General features: G+C 49.4%; 1 protein-coding gene across 2 annotated transcripts in view; it reads left to right on the top strand.

The window, feature by feature from the left end:
• The window catches only part of RAP1GAP2 (RAP1 GTPase activating protein 2), a 214,477-nt gene that overhangs the window by 175,534 nt on the left and 19,053 nt on the right, over positions 1-19,890 (top strand). For both annotated transcript variants that reach the window (XR_001391530.2, XM_087440630.1), the window contains 6 exons: positions 4,817-4,917; positions 6,936-7,065; positions 9,301-9,456; positions 14,576-14,647; positions 15,176-15,262; positions 15,851-15,985. Coding sequence is in view for 1 of the 2 variants with exons in the window: in XM_087440630.1 (XP_087296756.1) it covers positions 4,817-4,917; positions 6,936-7,065; positions 9,301-9,456; positions 14,576-14,647; positions 15,176-15,262; positions 15,851-15,985 (681 nt within the window). In the remaining variant the exon portion in view is untranslated. The remainder of the gene's footprint in view (positions 1-4,816; positions 4,918-6,935; positions 7,066-9,300; positions 9,457-14,575; positions 14,648-15,175; positions 15,263-15,850; positions 15,986-19,890) is intronic.

The raw sequence follows: 19,890 nt of genomic DNA, 5'->3' as shown, positions 1-19,890 counted from the left end.
GTCCCATATAAAGTGGAGGAAGATGGGCGCAGATGTTGTCCCAGGGCTAGTCTTCCTCAGCAAAAAAAAAAAAAAAGAGGAGGATTGGCAGATGTTAGCACAGGGCTGATCGTCCACACACACACACACACACACACACACACACACAAAACGGCCCGCAAATCCTTTTAATGGTAATGTAATTTTTCACACAGTAAATTCTAATTCTTCCTGGCTACCTCACCTTATATTTAACTATGGGCTGTTGGTCATAAGAGAAGTCAGACTGGGTGGACGGAATGGATTAGCACAAGCTGCTGTCTCCTTGCCCACCATTTTCCCAGCTGGGAATTAGCTTTTTCTCCCTAAACTTCAGTCGTGTGCTGGAGCCAATTGTGTGCATCTCTTCCCAGCTCTGTGTTCAGTGACATCACGTTGGCAGCTTGAAATCAGCCACAGTGGAAGTGTTTACACCATGGGAATTGGCGAACACCAGGGCTCCTATTTTCCCTCTTTGAGAGCTGGTTGTTAAAAAATTTATCAGTACACCACTGCTCACCCTCCTCTGTCTCTTGTAGCACATGCTCCTTTGGAGTTAGTTGACCGGAGTAATGTTTCTCAAAGTGTGTTCCATGAGACACTAATCTGGTGAGGTACTCTGTGAACATGACTAGGGGTGGGAAGGGGTGGTCAGTTGTGTGGAAACATTTTAAAGGCTCTCAGAACCCCTAAGGTAAAGAACTCCTTATGACTTTGTTGAACTCAGTGTTTCCCTTACTTATTTGACCACAAACTTCCCATGTTTCCTACTGTGAACATTTATTAACATCCTGAGAAGTGGTCTGCTGAACTCACTGTTTCCTCACCTAGGTTGTATGAAAGAAGGTTCCACACCCATGTCATCTTTGTATCATCCAGGAGCCTAGCATGGTGACTTTATATAAATACACTCATGATTTTTCCTTATGTGAATTAATGAATAAAAGTTTTGACTCTGCTGATGGTAGGTCGATAGTATCTTCCACTATTATCTGTGTTTTTCGTGACAGTCGTTTTTGGCTAGATGATAGCTGACTTCCTTGTCTGAAGATATTAGACCACAAGAGACATGTGTTCACTTAAAAACACTCTAATTAAGTGAAGAGTTTAGGAGCTGAAAGACCAACACAGATGAATCTTATAATTTAAGGGAGATTATTCAGGTAGCTGCTCTAATTAGTTTCACATATTGCATTTTTATTTTGTACAGCTCTGCTAATATAACCTGCCTAATTAAAGTTCTTGGCTTGTGAAGTTTACCAAGGCAGATCTCATAAGGTGATTACAATCCAATGTTCCAGCAAAGTTATAATTACTGAACATTAGCCATCCACCTCTGAGAAGGAGTCTGAGTGTTGTTTACATACCTGATGCTGCTGAGGCGAGGTGGGGGCGTGCAGGGAGAGAAAAGTCTTTTTTTAAAAAACTCGGCAGATTATTGTTTTGCAAACCTATATCCAGGGGGCAATTAATATGAACATTTGTTGCATGAAAGCTCTATGCTGGGTTTAGGCTGTAAATAAGCCCCGTCTAACTCTCCTGTTTGTCAGGCACTGAGCTAAGCACTCTAGGGGACACAGTAATGACTAAGACCCCCTCCCTGCGTGCGTGGTCAAGCTTAAGGCCAGTATAAAAATAAGACGATGCTAATACCCGGCTGGGTGTAAATCCTGGAGAGAGGTACACACCCCAGAGCATAAGCTGGATCGTTTTCCCAGTAGAAGATGTATGTTGCCTGGAAGCAGCTGTTCTCCTGCATTCTGGCCTCATGACCTGGGGCAAATGACATGCTGGGCTAGAGTTGCCGTGCCTTCGGGGGCATGTATTCAGGGACCAGCAAACTTTTTCTGTAAAGGGCCAGATAGTAAATATTTTAGACTTCACAGGCCATACTGTCTCTGTCGCAACTGTTCAACCCTGCCTTTGTAGAGCAAAAGCAGCCATGGACAATACTAGATGAATTGGCCTGGCTGTGTTCCAATAAAACTTGATTTATAAAAACAGGCAGCAGGCCAGACTTGGCCCACGGTTTGCTGACCCCTGTTAGAGAGCAGTGTTTCCCAAACTTCAGACATTCGTAAACTACATCCAAGATCCTATCATTTGTTCCGTTCTATGCCACCATTATATTTTTTATCACACCTATACTATTAACTGCTTAACATTTTCTTTAAAGTGTTTTTCTCACCTTAAATGCATTTTTAGAGGAAATTTTAAATCACTACTCTAATTGGAAAATCAGGATCATTTACATGAAATGAAGGTAATTCTGAAAAGAAATATTATAAAAACAAAGTTATTGAAATCTAGCTAGATTCTGTTGCCTACTGAAGACTTAGAACCTGAGATCTGCTTTTTTGTTATAAAGCAGGCATGAAGGAGGTGTTAAAGAATCACTTATTGAAGACTTTCTCTGTGAAGTGTGCACAGACTGGAGTGTCTTTGTGTCATCCGCAGTTTCGTTGCCGTCTGTGGATGTTTGCAGAGCCTTCAGCTGTTTGCAGATCCTGCCACTGTGGGCAGAGCCTACTGCTCAGGCAGGGCCACTCAGTATTTTAAGACTGTCACAACTGCAGAGCTTATGACTGTTTGCAGTTTTGATTTCTATTTTTTAAAATTATTTAACTTTTTATTGTTAGATATTTGTAAATTTACATGCAGTCATAAGAAATAACACAGAGAGATCTTGTCTATCCTTTACCCAGTTTCCTCAAAGGTAATGTCTTATAAAACTATAACACAGTGTCACAGCCAGGGTGCTAACACTGATACAATCCACAGATCCTATTCAGATTGCCCCAGTTTTACATGTACTCTATTTTTGGGGGCTGTATTTTGTTGTATATAATTTTATCTCGCGTGTAGGTTCTACAGTCAAGATACAGAAGAATCCCACCATCACAAGGATCCCTTGTGTTGCCTTTTTTTAACTATACCAATCTCCCTCCCACCTCCATGCTCTCTTCTCTCTCCAGTCCCTGGCAACCACTCATCTGTTCACAATTTCTAAAACTTTGTCATTTCAAAAATGTTATGTAAATGGAATCATACAGTATATAACCTTTGGGGATTGGCTTTTTTCCACTCAGTGAGATTCACCCAAGTTCTTTGAGTGTATCAATAGTTCATTCCTTTTTATTGCTGAGTAATATTCTATGGTGTGGATATACCACAGTCTGTTTAAACAGTCACCCATTGAGGGACGTCTGGGATGTTTCCAGTTTCTGGCTGTTATGAATGAAGCTGCTATGACATTTGTATACAGGTTTTTGTGTGAACATAAGTTTTCATTTCTCTGGGATAAATGCTTAGGAGTACAGTTGCTGGGTTATCTGGTAATTAATTACATGTTTAGTTTTGTAAGAAGCTGCCAAACTGTTTTCTAGAGTTGTTGTTCCATTTTACATTCCTACCAGCAATGCGTATGAGAGACCCATTTTTTCCACATCCTTGCTAGCATTTGGTGGTGTTACTATTTTTATTTTAGTCATTTTGATAGATGTGTAGTGATATCTCATTCTGGTTTCAATTTGCATTTCTCTAACGGTTAATGATGTTGGACATCTTTTCCAGTGCTTACTTGCTGTCTGTATGTTTTCTTGGCTGAAATGACTGTTCATGTCTTGTGACCATTTTCTAATTGGATTTTTTTTTTTTTTTTTTACTATTAAGTGTAAACATTTTTCTAACAACTTTATTGAGGTATAACTCAGATACCATACAATTCACCATGGTATGTGAATTATATCTTAATAAAGTAAACAATTCAGTGGCTTGTAGTACATTCACAGAGTTGTGCAACTATCATCACTAACTCCAGAAAATCTTCATCATCCCCAAAAGAAACTCCATACCCATTAGCAGTCAATCCCCATCACCACTCTCTCTAGCTCCTGTCAACCACAAATCTTTCTGTCTCTATGGATTTGCCTGTTCTGGACATTTCATATAAATGGACTTCGTTCACTTAGCATAATGTTTTCAAGGTTCATCCATGTTGTAGCATGTATCAGTACTGCATTCTTTTTATGGCGGAATTATATTCCATTGTATGGATATACCACATTTTGTTTATCCATTTGTCAGTTGATGGACATTTTGGTTGTTTCCATTTTTGGGCTATTATGAATAATGCTGCTATTAATATTCATGTACAAGTTTTGTGTAGACTTACGTTTTCATTTCTCTTGGGTATATTCTTAGAAGTGGAATTGCTGGGTCATATGGTAACTCTGTGCTTAGCCTTTTGATGAATTGCCAGATTGTTTTCCAAAGAGACAGCACCATTTTAAGTCCCACCAGCAGTGAATGAAGGTTCTGATTTTTCCACGTCCTCACCAATACTTCTTGTCTTTTTTTTTTTTTTTTTTGATTGTAGCCATCCCAGAGGGTGTAAAGTGGTATCTCGTTGTGGTTTTGATTACTATTGAGTTTTGAGAGTTCTTTACATATTCTAGATATTAGTGCTTTGTCAGAAGTCCAGCTATTAATTTTTCACTTACAGATTGTGTTTTGGTAGCAAGTGTAAGAACTCTTTGCTTCAGCTTTGCTTTTTGTCCTGATCAGCAGCCTTTGTTCTGATAGAAAGTCCTCATTAACCAGCCCTGAAAACCCAGCTCTGTTGAGTGAGCCTCTATCGATCCTTCCTCCAGTTGAGGACAGAGCCACGGGGTGGCGAATGTGTTGGGGGCTGGGGAGAAAGGAAGAAAGGGACCCGGTATCTGGACAACCACATTGCTTCCCTTGGCACCGAGAAGGCTTTTCCTAACTCCTGCCCCTGTTCCTGTTTCTCTTTCAGACCCTGGAGGAGGAGCTGTTTGGGAACAATGAGGAGAGCCCAGCCTTCAAGGAGTTCTTGGACTTACTGGGGGACACGGTCACGCTGCAGGACTTCAAAGGGTGGGTTTTAGCCAAGTGATGGCTCCGGCCCCATTGATGAGGCCCTAGAGGAAGGGTGAGGGGTGACAGCTGAGCTTCAGGGAGGGCGTGTGAGAGTTAAAAACACACACGAGGAACATGGGATTGTTTTTCAGCAAATGATCAACACCCACGTCCCTGCATTCCTAAGGCAGCGGTGGGCCAGGGGATGATCCAGAGTGGCAGATTATCTGAAAGGCACTGACACTGGTCTTAGGGTGCATGATGAAATTGCTCCACCTTGGATTTGCCTTCTTAATTCCATTTGGCTCAGACTGAGAGTGAAATGAATCCATTTTCTCCATCACTCACATGCCAGGCATTCAGGAAAGAGGGCCCTGTGCAGTTTGGAAGGAAATGACCCATTTTAGATAATACACAAAGAGAATGGATAATTAAGAGATGGTGGAAATCTATGCAGGAATCTATGCAACAGTCTATGGTTCTCTAGGTGGACAGAAAGAATATTGGGGCGATTACTTGGAAAACTCTGGCCCTTGATTTTCCTTGACAAAGGCAACATTTGGGAAGGGCCTTCCGACCTGGCCCACCTGTTCTGTGCTTCCTGGCTGGCACACTGCTGAGCCCTGGAATTCCCGACTACAGCAGCCGAATTAGCAGGATCTCCTAACCCATGCGGAAGCACCCAGCTCCGTGCCCGGCATGTAGCGGGCATCCATAGTCACTTTCTCCTCTGCTCCCTTCTCGCCTCTCCTTCCTTCTTTTTCTTCCCCCCTCTTCCTCCCCTTCAAGGTCATCACTGCTGTCTGCAGTCAATCACACATGGATTAAAATCCCACCTCCACCACTTATTAGCTCTGTGACTTTGAACAAGTGACTTGACCTCTGATGTAAAAAGGGAGATAAGATTCCCCCACTAGGTTGTTGGGGAGTAACGTGGATAACGCACATGAAGCCCTTGAGCTAGTGCCGCACGCAGAGTGAGCACTGGTAGTCACTACTGTTCTTGTTATACGACCTTCCATCAACTGTGAGGTGCTATTGTTATAAGACGCATCCTGATTTCAGAGATGTTAAAATGTGGAAAAATGCATGTCTTAGAATAGATGAAATAAAGTATATTAAAACCAGGAAGGACCCCAGAGATCATGTATTCCTAGCCCTTTATTTTGTCGAGAGAGGACACAGGCCTGGAGGGATTAAGTGGTATGCCCAAGGTCACCTGCTGACTTTGTGGCAGAAGCAGGTCCAGAACCTGGAGCACCTGACTCCTGGCCTAGTGTGCTTCCCACCATGCCTGGCTGAGCACATTTTCTGGCCTGTATTACGGTGCTTGTGGGGACTGATGTCCAGGGTCTATTTTATTTCCTTTTCTTAAAGGAACCTGCATCTTCCTTCCCTTGCTGAAGAATATGATCCACAGCTAGCAGCTATGTTTCTATAAAGGAAGAAGGGGCTCCAGGAAGCCCAGTCAGTTCCTTAGTACTTTTCTTTCCTACCTGTTTGAAGATAGCCACAGAAGGGGCCTCCTTGGATACCTCCAAGCTGGGTGCTGCCGTGGTTGAGTCTCACATCAGGGTCTGGCTGAGTAGAAGTCAAGCACCTGTTGCCTCTTCTGGCTGACTCCAGATGCTCCCATGGGGCTCACCACCATCCAACAGGATGGCCGGTTGCCCTGGCTCTGGGCTGAGGGCTTGGACATGGCCTTGCAGAGAGCAAAGGCTTATGCCCAGCCCTGGGGGCAACTGGCACTGGGGACGGCATTTGTCTGAGATTATGGATGGATGACCTCCCTTCCCACACGACCGTATGGTGTGGAGAGGACACAGCCAAGGCTTGAAATGGAGGTTCTGCCTTTGTCTTTTAAATAATGGATTTATGGTTGGAATGCCAGTTTGTGCATCATAGTCTCTCGGCCTCAACGCTCCCATCTTCTCCTTCATTCTCCTACCCCCATATTCTTAGGGGAGGTTGCACCAAGTTGCCCACTTGCCCTCACTCTCTTTCTTTCCCTGGCACCCACCTTGTTTTACTGACAGTTTCCGAGGAGGCCTGGACGTGACCCACGGACAGACGGGGGTGGAATCAGTGTACACGATATTCCGGGATAGGGAGATCATGTTTCATGTCTCCACAAAGCTGCCGTTCACTGAAGGAGATGCCCAGCAGGTAACCTGATTCAGGAGGGCTTTGGGAGCCCAGGGTGTGTGAGGTGAAAGCCTGCTTCTGGTCTGATCTACCTGAGTGCCTGCCGCGCCCCTCCTTCCCCATTTTCATAATCAAGAGGCCAGTCTGTCCAGCTACGTTCTTCTCGTCAAAGGCTGTTCTATTGTGTTATCTCACTGAGGCCGCAGTTGGCAGCCCTGTGCGGGTGGCAAGATGGGGCTCATGGTTATTCCGCTTTGACCGATGGGGGAACTGCAGCTCAGGGTGGTTAAAAGACTGTTTTCCAGATTAGGGGCAGAGCTGGGAGCAGAGCCTGGGTGCCCTGGTCATGTAAGGTGGTGGTGAAGAGTACATGACAGGGTCCGCAGATGGTAGCTTGAAGCCAGCTCTGCCACTTAGGGATGTGTGACTCTGGGCAAGCTGGGTAACCTTGTGGCCTCATTTTCCTCACCTGTAAAATGGGGATAACACCACGTATGTCAGAGAGTTATCGTGGGGATTATGTAAGGTTCTGAATGCAGGGCTCAGTACGATGCCTGGCTTGTGGGAGGCTTTCTCCCTAACAGCTGGTCACTATCCAGGCCACTGGGCTTTTTGCCTGCCTTCCTGCCCCAGCGATGTACAGCTGGTTATTGCCTGAGACGTTCCCTCCCTCTCCCAGCTGTGCTGGTCTCAGCCTCATCTCTCACCACACCTGCCATGGGAAGAAATTCAGCCTTTACCTCAGCCAGGGAGCCCTGGATGAGGCCTCTGCTTCCAGTGTTTTCTTGGGCCCCCCTGCCCCCATTTGCTGCCTCTGACAGCTGCGTGTCCCCAGGGAGAGCCTGGCCTTTTTTCTCATTGAGCCCTGAAGCCGGAGCTGGTCCTGGCTGCCGCACCGTTTGCCCTGTCCCACAGTCTCTAAGAAAATAAGAAAGGAAGGTGGGCTTTCCACCAGACTCTGACCGTTCCTTTCTGCACAGGGAGCTAGGGAGGGAGCACAGATGTGACTTTGTAAACATCGTGCCTGACTTCTTAGGGAAAAAGGAAATTGGCAAATGAGACTGTGATTTGGCTCTAAAATCACTACTGAATGTTCCAGAAGCAAATGGGAGCAAGATTCCGTTTGTATCTGAAGTAGGTTTTCTCTCAGCGTTTCACCTTCAGTCTCTGTTCCGTCACAGCCACCCTCACCCCTGCGCCAGCCCGAGGCTGAGGGCTGTTCTCTGCCCGGCTCTCTTCTAGTCTCACATATGTTCACTGGGAGGTGTGCAGAGCTTGGCTCTCAGCCAGGACTGAATAAATATTAATTTTCTTTTCCCAAGAAATGGGATGATGTGTGTGGAATAAGGGAGGCAATCTGTGTGAAAGTGCCCAGCACGCGGCTCAGCATATAGCAGGTGCTCAGTAAATGAGAAACTCAAGTGAAACATAGGGCCTGCATGCAGTAGGTGCTTAGTAAAGAAAAAATGTGTAGGTAAGCACCTAGCCAGGACTTGGTGTATGGGAGGGCCTTAACATTTGAAATCAGGCGTGTGAACAGCCCAGCATAGTTCCTGACACACAGTAGGTGCTTGGTGATTGAGATAGCCTGTGGGCACCTGGCACAGTTTGGGATACTGAATCGGGGTTGGATCTCTGTCTCCCCCATGACCTCGGCCAAGCCGGGCGGCCCGCGTTTCCCTAAGTGTGGCTCTTCTCCCCTCTGGTATAGAGTGATCCCCGCCTCGACCCTGCTCTTCCACATTTCCATCAAGTGCCTGCCCATCTTCTCTTCCAGGAAGCCTTCTCAGATTACCATCAGGCCTCTGATTTTGCCCTCTTCTCTGCCCCCATAGTTCAGGCACTTTGTGTGCAGCAGCTGATTTAGCGCTTGCTGGCTGGTGGCTTTGTTAGTGTTCTCAGGTGGCTTCACCTGTGTTTGCATCTCTCCTGGATCACTTACAGGCTCTACCAGGGCAAAACCGACCTTTACCTGTTAACTATTCTCCCTGAGTCCTGAGTCCTGAGTCAGGGCTCTGTATGCTGTAGAGCTCAGTAAGATGCTTGCTAGCCTCCCTAACCATTTCAGCATCTTCCCCGTTTTTTTTCTCTTTGATGGCTTCTATAGATTGGAACAAAAAGCTCCCTGGAGAGCTAGGTCTCAGAGTGCGAAAGTTTATGTATAAAGATAGAATAATGAGGAATTTCTTGTATAGATCTGTTCTGCTTTCAGGATGTTCCTAACTGGCTTATAACAGTGGAATACTCTTTGTTTAGCTCCAGAGAAAGAGACACATTGGGAATGACATTGTGGCCATCATCTTCCAAGAAGAAAATACACCGTTTGTTCCAGATATGATTGCCTCCAACTTCTTACATGCCTACATTGTTGTGCAGGCTGAGAACGCGGGCACAGAGACCCCATCCTACAAGGTAAGGAGAAAGTCTTGTTGGAGGAAGTGGTGGGCCCGTCCACCTCACCACACATGATGGATTCAGCGATATTGAGGAACACCAGTTCTCAGTAGCTCCTCAGGCCATTCTCCAAGATGGTGCTCCTAGCTTTGGTGTGATCGATTTTCCCCAAGTTCTCGGGTTTCTGGGATTTGGGAGCTGGACTCTTGGTGGAGGGCTCCTTCTGAGGTCATCTCATCCATCTGGCTGCCTCTGGGCTCGACAGCATCTAACTCAAGGGTTGAGAAGCCCCGGTACCCTTGCTTGGAGTCTGGTAAGGCCATTTGCTAGAGTCTGGAGTAAAGCAGAGCCAGAGGAGAGAAAAAAGAGAAAGTGGAGAGATTGTCAGGAAAGGAGAGAAAGGAGGGTGGTAACAAAGAAAAAGGAGAAATGTTTCTGGTGAGAAGGGTGGAGAGCAGGGGGCCTGCTCTACCCTGGCCACTGGGTGGGCCCCTCTGGTTTAGCTGTTCTGGAATAAGTGATAGACCTTCATTTGAAGACTCCCAGGGGGACGGGGTCGCAGGCACCTGAGTCTAAGCCCCCTGACCAATACGTGTTCTTTCCGATGGGCTCCCAGTCCTCACGGATGCAGAGGAGCCTCTGCAGCCCTCACCCTGCCCGCTCCTGCTGGCTGTATTGCTAACTCTCCCCTTCTCTTCTCCACGAAGGGCAATCCCAACTTCTCGGGCAGCAGTTTCTCTATATCACAGTGGTGTTGGGGGCATGGGACCCAGGGGAGACAGACTGAAGCAGGGTTTTTAAGGTGTATGTTAGTCTTTGAACTCCCTGCAGATATGTGCAAAAGGTTGAGTTTATGTGCTGCTTTGCGTTTTCTGGGGAGGGAGGCCATAGCTCACATTCTCAGAGGTCTCCCTGCTCCCCATGGTGTTAGGAACCACTGTGGTCAGGGAGAGGGAAAATGAGCCTGTCATTGCTAATGGGAAACCAGGAGGCCTGGAAGTATTTCCTGTAGAATAACTTAGGCCGGTGCTGGTGTCTGGGGTGAGTGAAGCCGTAGTGTATCACGGCCATCTTCATGACGTATCAGTTTTGCCAGAAGATTTTGGGAAAAGAAAGTGATGTCATATAATTGTTACATCAGTACAAACCCAGATATATTAAGTGCAAAATTCATATCAACTTTAAAACCAAATATGAGATTTCAAAAAACAAAACACAACTCTTGGTATTGAGGAGAGCTGATTCTTTTACATGCATGTTCATACTCCTCTGTCATTGAGCAGTTTTAGCTAAAAAGTTGGAGAAGCCATGGTTTGGGCATTTCCTTGAAGGCTACGGGATTATCTGTTTTGACCGAAATGAGCATTCACTTTGATGTGTTGATGGAAGCAAGTTGATTTGTTCGGTGCCCACTGTGTGCTGGGCACCATGCTAGGGGTGGGGCATGTGAAAGTGACATACAGAACCAGCCTTCAGGGAAGGGACAGGAAAGCCAGTGAGTGCAGTTCAATCAATGGGCCACTTGAACAGCCAACTGGCTCTTTTAAAAGCTAGTCGAGGCGGAGGGCTAGGATCCCCCAAGTAACGCTGTGGGATAGAAGGTCTCCCAGACCCTGCAGTCATGTGTGTATGTGTGGCTTGTCTGCTGAGCCTCTGCTGGCAGGATGGGGCCTCCTGTGGATGTTTAGTATTTGCTTTTAGTTCCTGATAGGAAATGGAGCTCAGCTAACTGCTTCTCCACTTTCCTACGAGCTCAGCAGAGTGGGTAAAATACAGAGAAAAATCAGAGATCCAAAAAAGCACCACCCCACCTCCAGCTCTGATGCTAGAGGTCTTGACCAAGCCTTCCCAGCCTCAGTCTGTGGTCCAGGGAGAAGCACCGTCCTCAGAGGGTAGTGAGAAGGAGTGAGGCAGGACCCACGGGAAGAGCCAGGCTGTTGCCGGGATGTGGGACCTTGTGCTCCACCTGCCGGGCAAACATCGAGGCTGGAAGGCAAGACCTGTGAATGGGAGTTAGTGGGGGCAGAGAGCAGAGGGGGAGACCAGCCTTCCAAGGTGCTCCCCAAAGCTCTGTCCGTCCATGCCCGCAGCAGCACCCCAGGTGACGAGCAGAGTGAGGAGGGCCTGGTTAGATCCCTCAGAGGGTCCAGGGTGAAATGGGACCTTAGCTGGCTTGGGGCTGCAGGCTTAGGGGCTATGGCAAAGGAGGGTGAGATTTCCCCAGGAGGCCCCCACTGGGGAGGATGAACAACAAGGAAGAAGAGGAAAGGGAGAGAAGGACGGGTGGGAATGGGCCCCAGACCGAGGGGCTCGGGAGCCTGGGGTTCTGTCCTGGCCCTACCTCTGACTACTGTGACCTTGGGCCAGTTCCTTCCTTCTCTGGGCCTCTATTTCCATCTGTGTGAAATGAGGAAGTTGGGCTAGACAAGCTCTGAGATCCTTCCAGCCCTGACATGTTGTGGGAGGGGAAGGAGGGGGAGTTGAGAAAGAGGGGTGTGCGTGTGTGTGTGTGATTAGGAAGTGGTTTGGAGGAACGCTGTAGTATTTCAGGTGTCCTTTATTAGGCGCAGGTCAGCAGGGAAAGTAAAAAAAAAAAAAAAGCACGAGGTGACAATGGTTACCCCTTACTGGGTGCTTGCTGCATACCAGGCACTGTGCTAGGCCCTTAGAAGCACAGTCTTCTTGAATCCTCACAAGCCCCTGGTCAGGCAGGGCCTCTCGTTAGCACTGTTGTACAGGGAGGAAATTGAGGCTGAGAGCTTAAGTCACCTAAGGCCCGAAGCCACAGGGCCTGGGAGCAGTGGAGCTGGAACCCCTGTCCAGGTCTGCCTGTGGTCTTCACCACTGCGCCATTGGGGCAGGTGGGAACTTGGCTCCAAAACTCGGTTGTGCATGAAACATCACATTGGATTATTTTTTAGACATGAATTTTGCCCCCATCCTGCCAGCTTGGAAGGAAAGTCCCGCTGAGCCATCACTAGAACTCTCTCCTCTCCCTGTCTGAGGTCACCCTGCCCCCGACTCCTGAAGTCCCGCAAAGGTCTAGGAATCCTATGTGAAGCAGACCACTGGGGAGGACTCCTGTTTGTGGACCCCCTTCCTCTCACTACTGATCTGTTTGAGCAACCTCTGCCATCCTCTAAGGCTTCCAGGCCACACTTGGACAGATGTGGGGATCTTGTCCAGTTTGGAGCCCTTGAAGATCCCCACCTCCTGGTGCATCCTTATTACTCACGTGCCCCAACCTCCTTCCGCTTTCCAGCCTTGAAACTTCTCCTCCCCAGAGTCACCTGCTGCCTCTCTCCTCAGCCCCACTCCGCCCTGCTGGGCCGCCCTCACTGAATTTAGAAAACAGGAAGGTGGGGTTGTGTTCCGGCAGCTTCTGCTTTCAGCCCAGCAACCCAGCTGTCCTCAGAAGGAGGGAAGAACAAAGGCCCGGCACTTTGCTGGAGAGGGGTCAGGAGAGGGGACACAGTGGGGACGGAAGATGAGTGGCTGTCACCAGGAAGCATCCTGTCTCCTGCCTTTCTGACACGGCTGCTGTGGTGGGCTTGTCTGGCTGGGAGACTCAGTGGATTTAAGAGCGTGTCTGAAGCCACTTAACCAGTCAGCAGAGACCACTTGAAAGCAAGCCTGAGAAGGAGGGGGCGCCGGGGTGGGAGGAGGGGAGAGCTGGGCCTGGCCTCTGGCCTTGTCCCAGTCAGCAGCCTCTCAGTGGCCTTCCCCCCACCCCCTCCCCAGATTCTGGCTCTGTGGTAGAATCCTTGACTTGTGCTATGGGTGCACGGTGGTGGAGGGGGCCTGTGTTTGGCAGCTGGAATCAGCCAGAAATGACGTCAGCCAAACATGCCCCATTTCCTGACTCTGGGCACTGCAATTTGGGCGGTACAGACAGCCTTGAGCTTGGGAAGAGAAGGCTGTATTGATCAGCTCTCTCCCACTCCCTTCCCCTGCAGACCCTGGGAAGGCCTTCCCTTGGCCTGGCTCCGAGCTGCCTGCTCACCCGGTCTGGCAGACTCTCTGCATCTGCCCTACTTCACAGGCCAGGGAGGCTGGCGGCGTGCCAGGACTGGGCTCACGTCAGCGGCTGCCCAGGGAAGGGAGAGGGCAGAGTCTCCAGAGAGGTCTATAGCCTCGTGGGTTGAGAGCAGGTGACACCAGGGCACCTCCATGCAGAGAGGGGAGATGGAGGTATGGGGCCTCTCCCAAGCCTGGGAGACCCCCTGCAGAACACCTGGGTGCTCTCACTCCATTAGTTCCTGCCTCACCCAGACTGGCCAGAGGTGTGCACCCCACCCAGAGCCTGGGACACCCCTGCACAAGCACCTTGATGTTCCCCCCCACCCCAATTCCCAGCCTGGGCCCTGGCACTCTGTTCGTTCAAGCCTCACCCAGACTGACTGGTCCTGCATGTGGGGCCAGGGCTCTCAGACACTAGTCCACCGACCGCACAGAAGCTCTCAGGAGCTTTTAACAGTGCAGATTCCTGGCTTCACCCCAGAGCTTCTGATTCAGTGGGTTTGTGGGGGAGCCCATGCGATCACTACTAACACTTGAAGTGATTCTGATGTATGGCTATGTGTGGGAGTCGGTGTTGTGGGAAAACAACCCCAAAGCAGGGTCAGGAGGTCTGGATTCTCTGTTCCTCTCTGTGGCTGGTCTCCAGTGTGCCTTTGGGGGTATCGCTCCATGTCTCTGGGCATCTGTTTCCTCATCAGTGAAACAGGGCTTATAGTTCTCACTGTGCCTTCTCCCAGGATTAGCATCCCAATTGAATGAGGTAATGAGATAAGGCCTCATGGGCACTTTTACTGCATTAGAATTAGGGTCCCAGGCTGCTCCTCAGCCTTGGCCAGTCATCTTGTCAAACTTTCTTCTGGCCTTCAGGAATGCAGATGGGAGCACACGATGGCTCTGTGCCGTCCAGCCCCGTTTGTAGGAACAGTGACTCAGGTGGTGCTGGCAGTGGCTCACAGGGGCATTTTATTTGTGTTCTGGCAAGGGGAGGAGGGGGAAGGGGGGTAGATCTGCTGTGGGCTGGGGCTCCCCTAGGGCCAGGGCACAGAAAGTAGAATGTGTTATCATCCTCTGCTTGGGTCTCTTCCCTCCTGGCCCACACTGAGATGCTGTGTTTCAGGTCTCAGTCACTGCGCGGGAAGACGTGCCCTCCTTCGGCCCACCTCTGCCCAGCCCCCCTGTTTTCCAGAAGGTAAGAAACTCTCCTTTCTGCTCCTCTCATGTCTAAGACTCCAGGGGCCGTGGAGTGGGTCTGGAGTGGCCGTGGTTGGGGTGGGGTCGAATTGGGCTTGGAACATCAGGAGGACCTTTTGCAGAGTTTGGGGGAATCTCCTTATGTAGGGTCTCTCTCCACCTCTCCTCCTGCTACCTGCCCAGCCTCGCACCAGGCTTCTTGTAAGGGTGTTTGACACTGGGTTGCCTTTCTGCTAAAAGATGGGTGTTTATACCATGCACCAGTCCCAGGAACCTTGGACAAAAATGGCTCCCAGTCCTGGAAATGCCACTGTGGGTGTGGTGCGTGGACTTCCCAGGACCAGGGAAGCTGGTTTCCACATTGGTGGCTTAGCAGGTGGGCTTGGCCTGGGCTAGAAATGTTCACGTGTCAGGGGACCTTTCGGGGGCTCTCCTCAGACCCCGCTCTGCCTACCCATTACTGGGGCTGAAGCCCCTTTGGCAACAGCTGAGGCTGGGAGAGTCCTGGGCGTCTTATCTGTTGCAGGGCCCGGAGTTCAGGGAGTTTCTGCTCACCAAACTCACCAACGCAGAGAACGCTTGCTGCAAGTCGGACAAGTTTGCGAAGCTGGAGGTGAGAGCGTGGCTTCTGGAGGCTTTCCTCCTGCCTCTCTCTGGGGTCTTCACTCCTGTGTATAAGGGTGGAGGGGAGTGTAATTGTACAATGGCTCTTGGGCCTTTGCTTGGGCTCTTTGCTGACATGGGGACCCCTGGGAGATGAGTTCTGTCAAGACCTGCTGCTCTGGAGGTGCCTGCAAAGGCTGGGTTGCTGACAGGGCTAGTCCTGGTCTGTGTGAATGGCACCACCTGGAGGCAGTGTGCATGGGCCTGGACCAACATCTGGATGGAGAGGAGCAGTGGGCAGTTGGGTACATGGGTGTGGAGATGGGGGCAGAGATCTGGGCTGGGAGTCTGTAGTATAGAGCTGTGGGATAGTCCATGGAAAGGGGCAGAGGAAAGAGCAGAGGGCTGGGCACGGAGCTGTAGTGTTAACTTCAGCCTTTGTGAGCCTAGAGCCTAGCCTGGCCTTGGGTCCACACTGTTGCTGAGATGCAGTTGGCAAGAATAGCAGCCCTCAGGCCAGGTGTCTGGAGCCCCCAGGGAGAGGGCATGTTTCTGCCCTCAGTGCCAGCTCCACAACCCTCACCCTCTTCTCTTCCAGGACCGGACGAGGGCTGCCCTCCTAGACAACCTTCATGATGAGCTCCATGCCCACACACAGGCCATGCTGGGACTGGGCCCAGAAGAGGACAAGTTTGAGAATGGGGGCCATGGGGGATTCCTGGAATCTTTTAAGGTACAGGCACAAGAGTGGCTGGGGATCGCTATGGCAGGGAGGGGGCGGGACAAACAGGGGAAGAGGTCCAAGGTCCACATGATCCTGGCCCCAGAGCCCAAGTGCCAGCCAGAGGTGGAGGACCAGCAGGGGCATCACAGGTGTTTGCAGAGGGTGGGGCATCGGGAAATGTGAGTGGTTGGAGCAGCCAACAGTGTCTGTGGTGTCCTCCACATTCTTGATCTGGATCATCTCTTCCTGACCTGGGAGTCTGATAAGCAGGGACAGGGAGAGAGTTAGCAGCAGGAGAGGGGCCAGTACAAACCAAGGACATTATTGGTTCTGTCTGCCTCCTCCTGTGGTCAAGGAGCCCAGGGCAGGATGGCAGGAGCAAGGACACAAGCCTTCGGGGTCTTCAGCTGCCAGTGTGGGGTACTGCAAGGATTCTTCCCAGCTAGCAGAGCATTGGAGGACCTGGCCAGGGCTGGTGGGATGGAGTTACAGGCAAGTCCCTGTGGACTTTGCAAAGGGAAGAACTTTCTAACCAGAATGAGCTGCTAAAAGAAGGCCCTGGAAATATTCAGGTGGAGCTTGGACGGCCACTTACCTGATGTGGGGTGAAGAAGGTTCATCATCGTGTGCTTGCTGAGTGCTTGTTGGTCCACATGGCACTTACATCTAGCGTCTGATTGAGCCTGTGTGGTTGGCAGAAAGAGTCTTGTGATTTCCACTCACACATGAGGGCACAGGCTAAGGGAGGCCGCAGGACTGCTCGAAACCTTACACCTGCTTAGAGGTAGAGCCTTGTTTCAAACCCAGGTTTTCTGGTTCCTAAGTCAATGTTCTGCTGGATTGCCCCTTGCAGAATGATTTGTAAAGCTGCTATTTTGGGGGCATTGTGTGGGGTTAGGGTTAGATCTGCCTATATTAGAATCCCAGCTGTGTGTAATCCTGGACACCGTCTTTACAGTCTCTGAGCTATACTCTTCTCATCAACAACACGCAGGATGATAAATAGGACCTCTGTTATGATGCCGTTGTGGTGAGAATTCATTGAAATAATGTCTGGAAAAGTTCACATGGCCTGGAATACAGTAAATGCGCAGTAAAAGTGTTAGCTGTTATTGTTGTGTAAAGTAAAAGCTTAACACACATGATCCCATCTGAAACCTCACACCTGCCCTCTGTGCCCCGTGAGGAAGGCTATTATTATGGGTATAATGATTTTGGTATAATAATTCATACCCAATTTTAATAATTATGGGTGTAATTTTACATGTGAGGAAACCAAGACTCAAAGAGACACAGTAATTTGTCCCAAGTCACCCAGCAGACGCGGGAGCTGGATCCAGGTCTGCCGGATTCTAAAGCCTGTGTTCTTAACAGCTATGTGACACCGCCTCCTGGTTCCCGATCAGTTAAGATTCCACCCACACTAGCCCGGCCTGGGCAAGCCTGGGGTCCATCCCTCGCTGCCAGCTGGACCGCAGAGAGCAGGGCAGGGTTCTGCTGGCCCTAGTTGGGGCCAGCTGCCCAGATTCCTCACGAGGGTGGGGGTCGGAGCCCAGCTGCTTGTTCAGGCTGGTGAGAGATTCCTGGGGCATCTGGCTCAGTCCTAATGGGCAGTGGCAGCCAGGGTGAAATAGCAGAAACTCTTAAGAGGGAGATCAAGAGGAAAGCAGGACGAGTGAGAAGAGGAACAGGGGAGGAAAGGGGGAGCCAGGTTGGCCAGCCAGGCCGAGAGAGGGGTGAAGGTGAGACTCTGTGAATAGGGACCTTTGTAGGCTCTGGCCCACATCGTATCAAGCACATCAAATGACTCACATCCCACAGTAAATGTAGTTTATATATGACTTGTTTGCGGTTGCCTAGTTAACATGATGTTATATTTTGCAGACATTTAATGCAATATTTGTTGCTTTCAGTTTTGCAGGTTTCCTTCTGTAGTTTGGACTTAATTGTTTTTTTAGGTTTCAAATATCTTTATCACCTGGAAAAGCTTGTAGGCCGTGGACACTCTGCTCATGGTGCCCAATGGATAAATGGCCCAGCAGCTACGTGCACGTTGCAGGTCTAAGGGAGAGCAGCCTGAGGCCACTGGTCCAGTCCCCCGCCTCTGGCAGGAGTAACAGCTGATCTCTCTTTGACTCTAGTGGTCTGACTAAAGGGGTTTCCAAGAGAGGAGAGGCTTCGAGACTTTATCATTACTTGTCTTTGATCCAGTAATTGAGGGAATTCTTCTTTTCAACCCTAAGTCCTTCCAGTTGAAAGCCTGAAAGGCTGGAAACAGACCTGCTTCTGCATTCTGCTTCCTGGCCTGTCTCTAGGGTAGTACTTTGGGGTGAGGAGGGGACTGTCACGGTCAGTAAGCCTTCAGAGCTTTTTTTCTCCTCCCGGCCGAGGAACTCGAGCTCTTTTGCCCTGAACCTTCGTTCATTGCCCTCACGTCTCCCGAGCAGTGGGGGCCGCAGCTGGGAGCAGGCCAGGCTCAGCAGCACGGAGCCCCATGGCCTGGGGGATTCTGATGTTTGGGCCCTGCCTGTGGCCAGGCCTGCAGTCTCACCCAGCTCAGGAAACCGTCTCTCGTTTTGGTGTTTCTTCATGGGCCCCTTGGGTAGTGCTGTGGTGTCAGAATTATTGGCATCCCTCATGCATTTCCTCACCCAGACCTGCATGGAATCCCTCTTGAAAGAAGTAGTGCAGGAAATGGTGCCAGGACGAGATGTTGCGTGTTTTATCTCCTTCCTGTCAAAGTTCTCATCTCACAGGTGCGTGGAAGCGTAACTGAGAATTTCCAGGGCTAAAAGCCATCTCAACCAGCCATCCCCTGCCTCTTGTGACTGTCCCTTCCTCCCAAAGGGACCCTTTGTCCCTCTTCTAAGAAGCAGACCCATCACTGCCCTAGACTGTGCTGCCTGGCGCCTCCCACCGCTTAAAATAGCCCTCCTTCACATCTTGCTGCAGTTCTACTGGCTGTGTTTTAAGCTTTTCTTCCTTGAGACACAGAACAATTGGTTTATGGACATCTAGATCTGCTTCTCAAACCGAGAGGCTTGGAGATAGTCTCAGGAATCTGCCAGTTCTACAAATACTGTTAAATTTTGCATTTTCACTTAGCTGATAACATAAAAAAATATATTTCCAATTATAAAGGCTAAACTTTTGCAGTGAATCTCATGATTAAAACACATTTCTATGGAATAAGTAGGTATATTGCAAATGCAGTCCATCTGATTGCTGGTGTTGTGGGGGTCTGTGGACATATTTTTGGAGTCTTGCGAGAATATTTTTCTTTATAAAGGAGCTGTATATACTCACCTTTTAAAAGCATTGATCTCTAGACTGTTGTTCTGAAATGCTATTCTTAGCCACTGCCAACTGTCGATGAAGTTTTTATTGGTCCGTAATGAAATGAAAAGAAAAAGTGACGATACTTGATGTGTCTACATGATATGTACATAAAGCTTGTGTGAGCTGCATTTTGAGAAGCACTGAGCCAGCCCAACCCTCCGTTGACTTCATCATGCAGGAGGGAGTGGAGGGCCAGGGAGGAGAAGGCCCCCCAGAGGCACCAGAACTGGGACCACAGCAAGCAGGGAGTTGCCAGGTGAATTCTCCCAGCCTTTAAGTGACTGTGGTAGTTAATGCACTGGTCTGATGTGACCCCTAGTGGCAGGAGAGGAGCACCAGGCTGCACATATCCCCAGCAAAGCACCGGCAGGCTGGGGCAGCTCGTAGATGAGAGCTCTGGTCCATTGGAGTGGAGATACATTTCCTTCTCCCATCAGCCTCCGTCCTTTATTTGTGCCACTAGAGGGACAGAAGACCCCATTCTGGACCTCAGAGTATTTCTTGATTAGGAACCATCTCAGCAGACAAACAGTTAGCATCTTTCTCTCCAAGGATGCCTGCCTCTGTTGCTTGCC

The sequence above is a fragment of the Ceratotherium simum genome, chromosome 16 (assembly GCF_057802395.1).
Source record: "Ceratotherium simum simum isolate JZ-2026a chromosome 16, ASM5780239v1, whole genome shotgun sequence".
NCBI lineage: Eukaryota > Metazoa > Chordata > Mammalia > Perissodactyla > Rhinocerotidae > Ceratotherium > Ceratotherium simum.
Note: the sequence above shows the minus strand (reverse complement) of the source record. Positions and strands in the feature narration are given on the sequence as shown.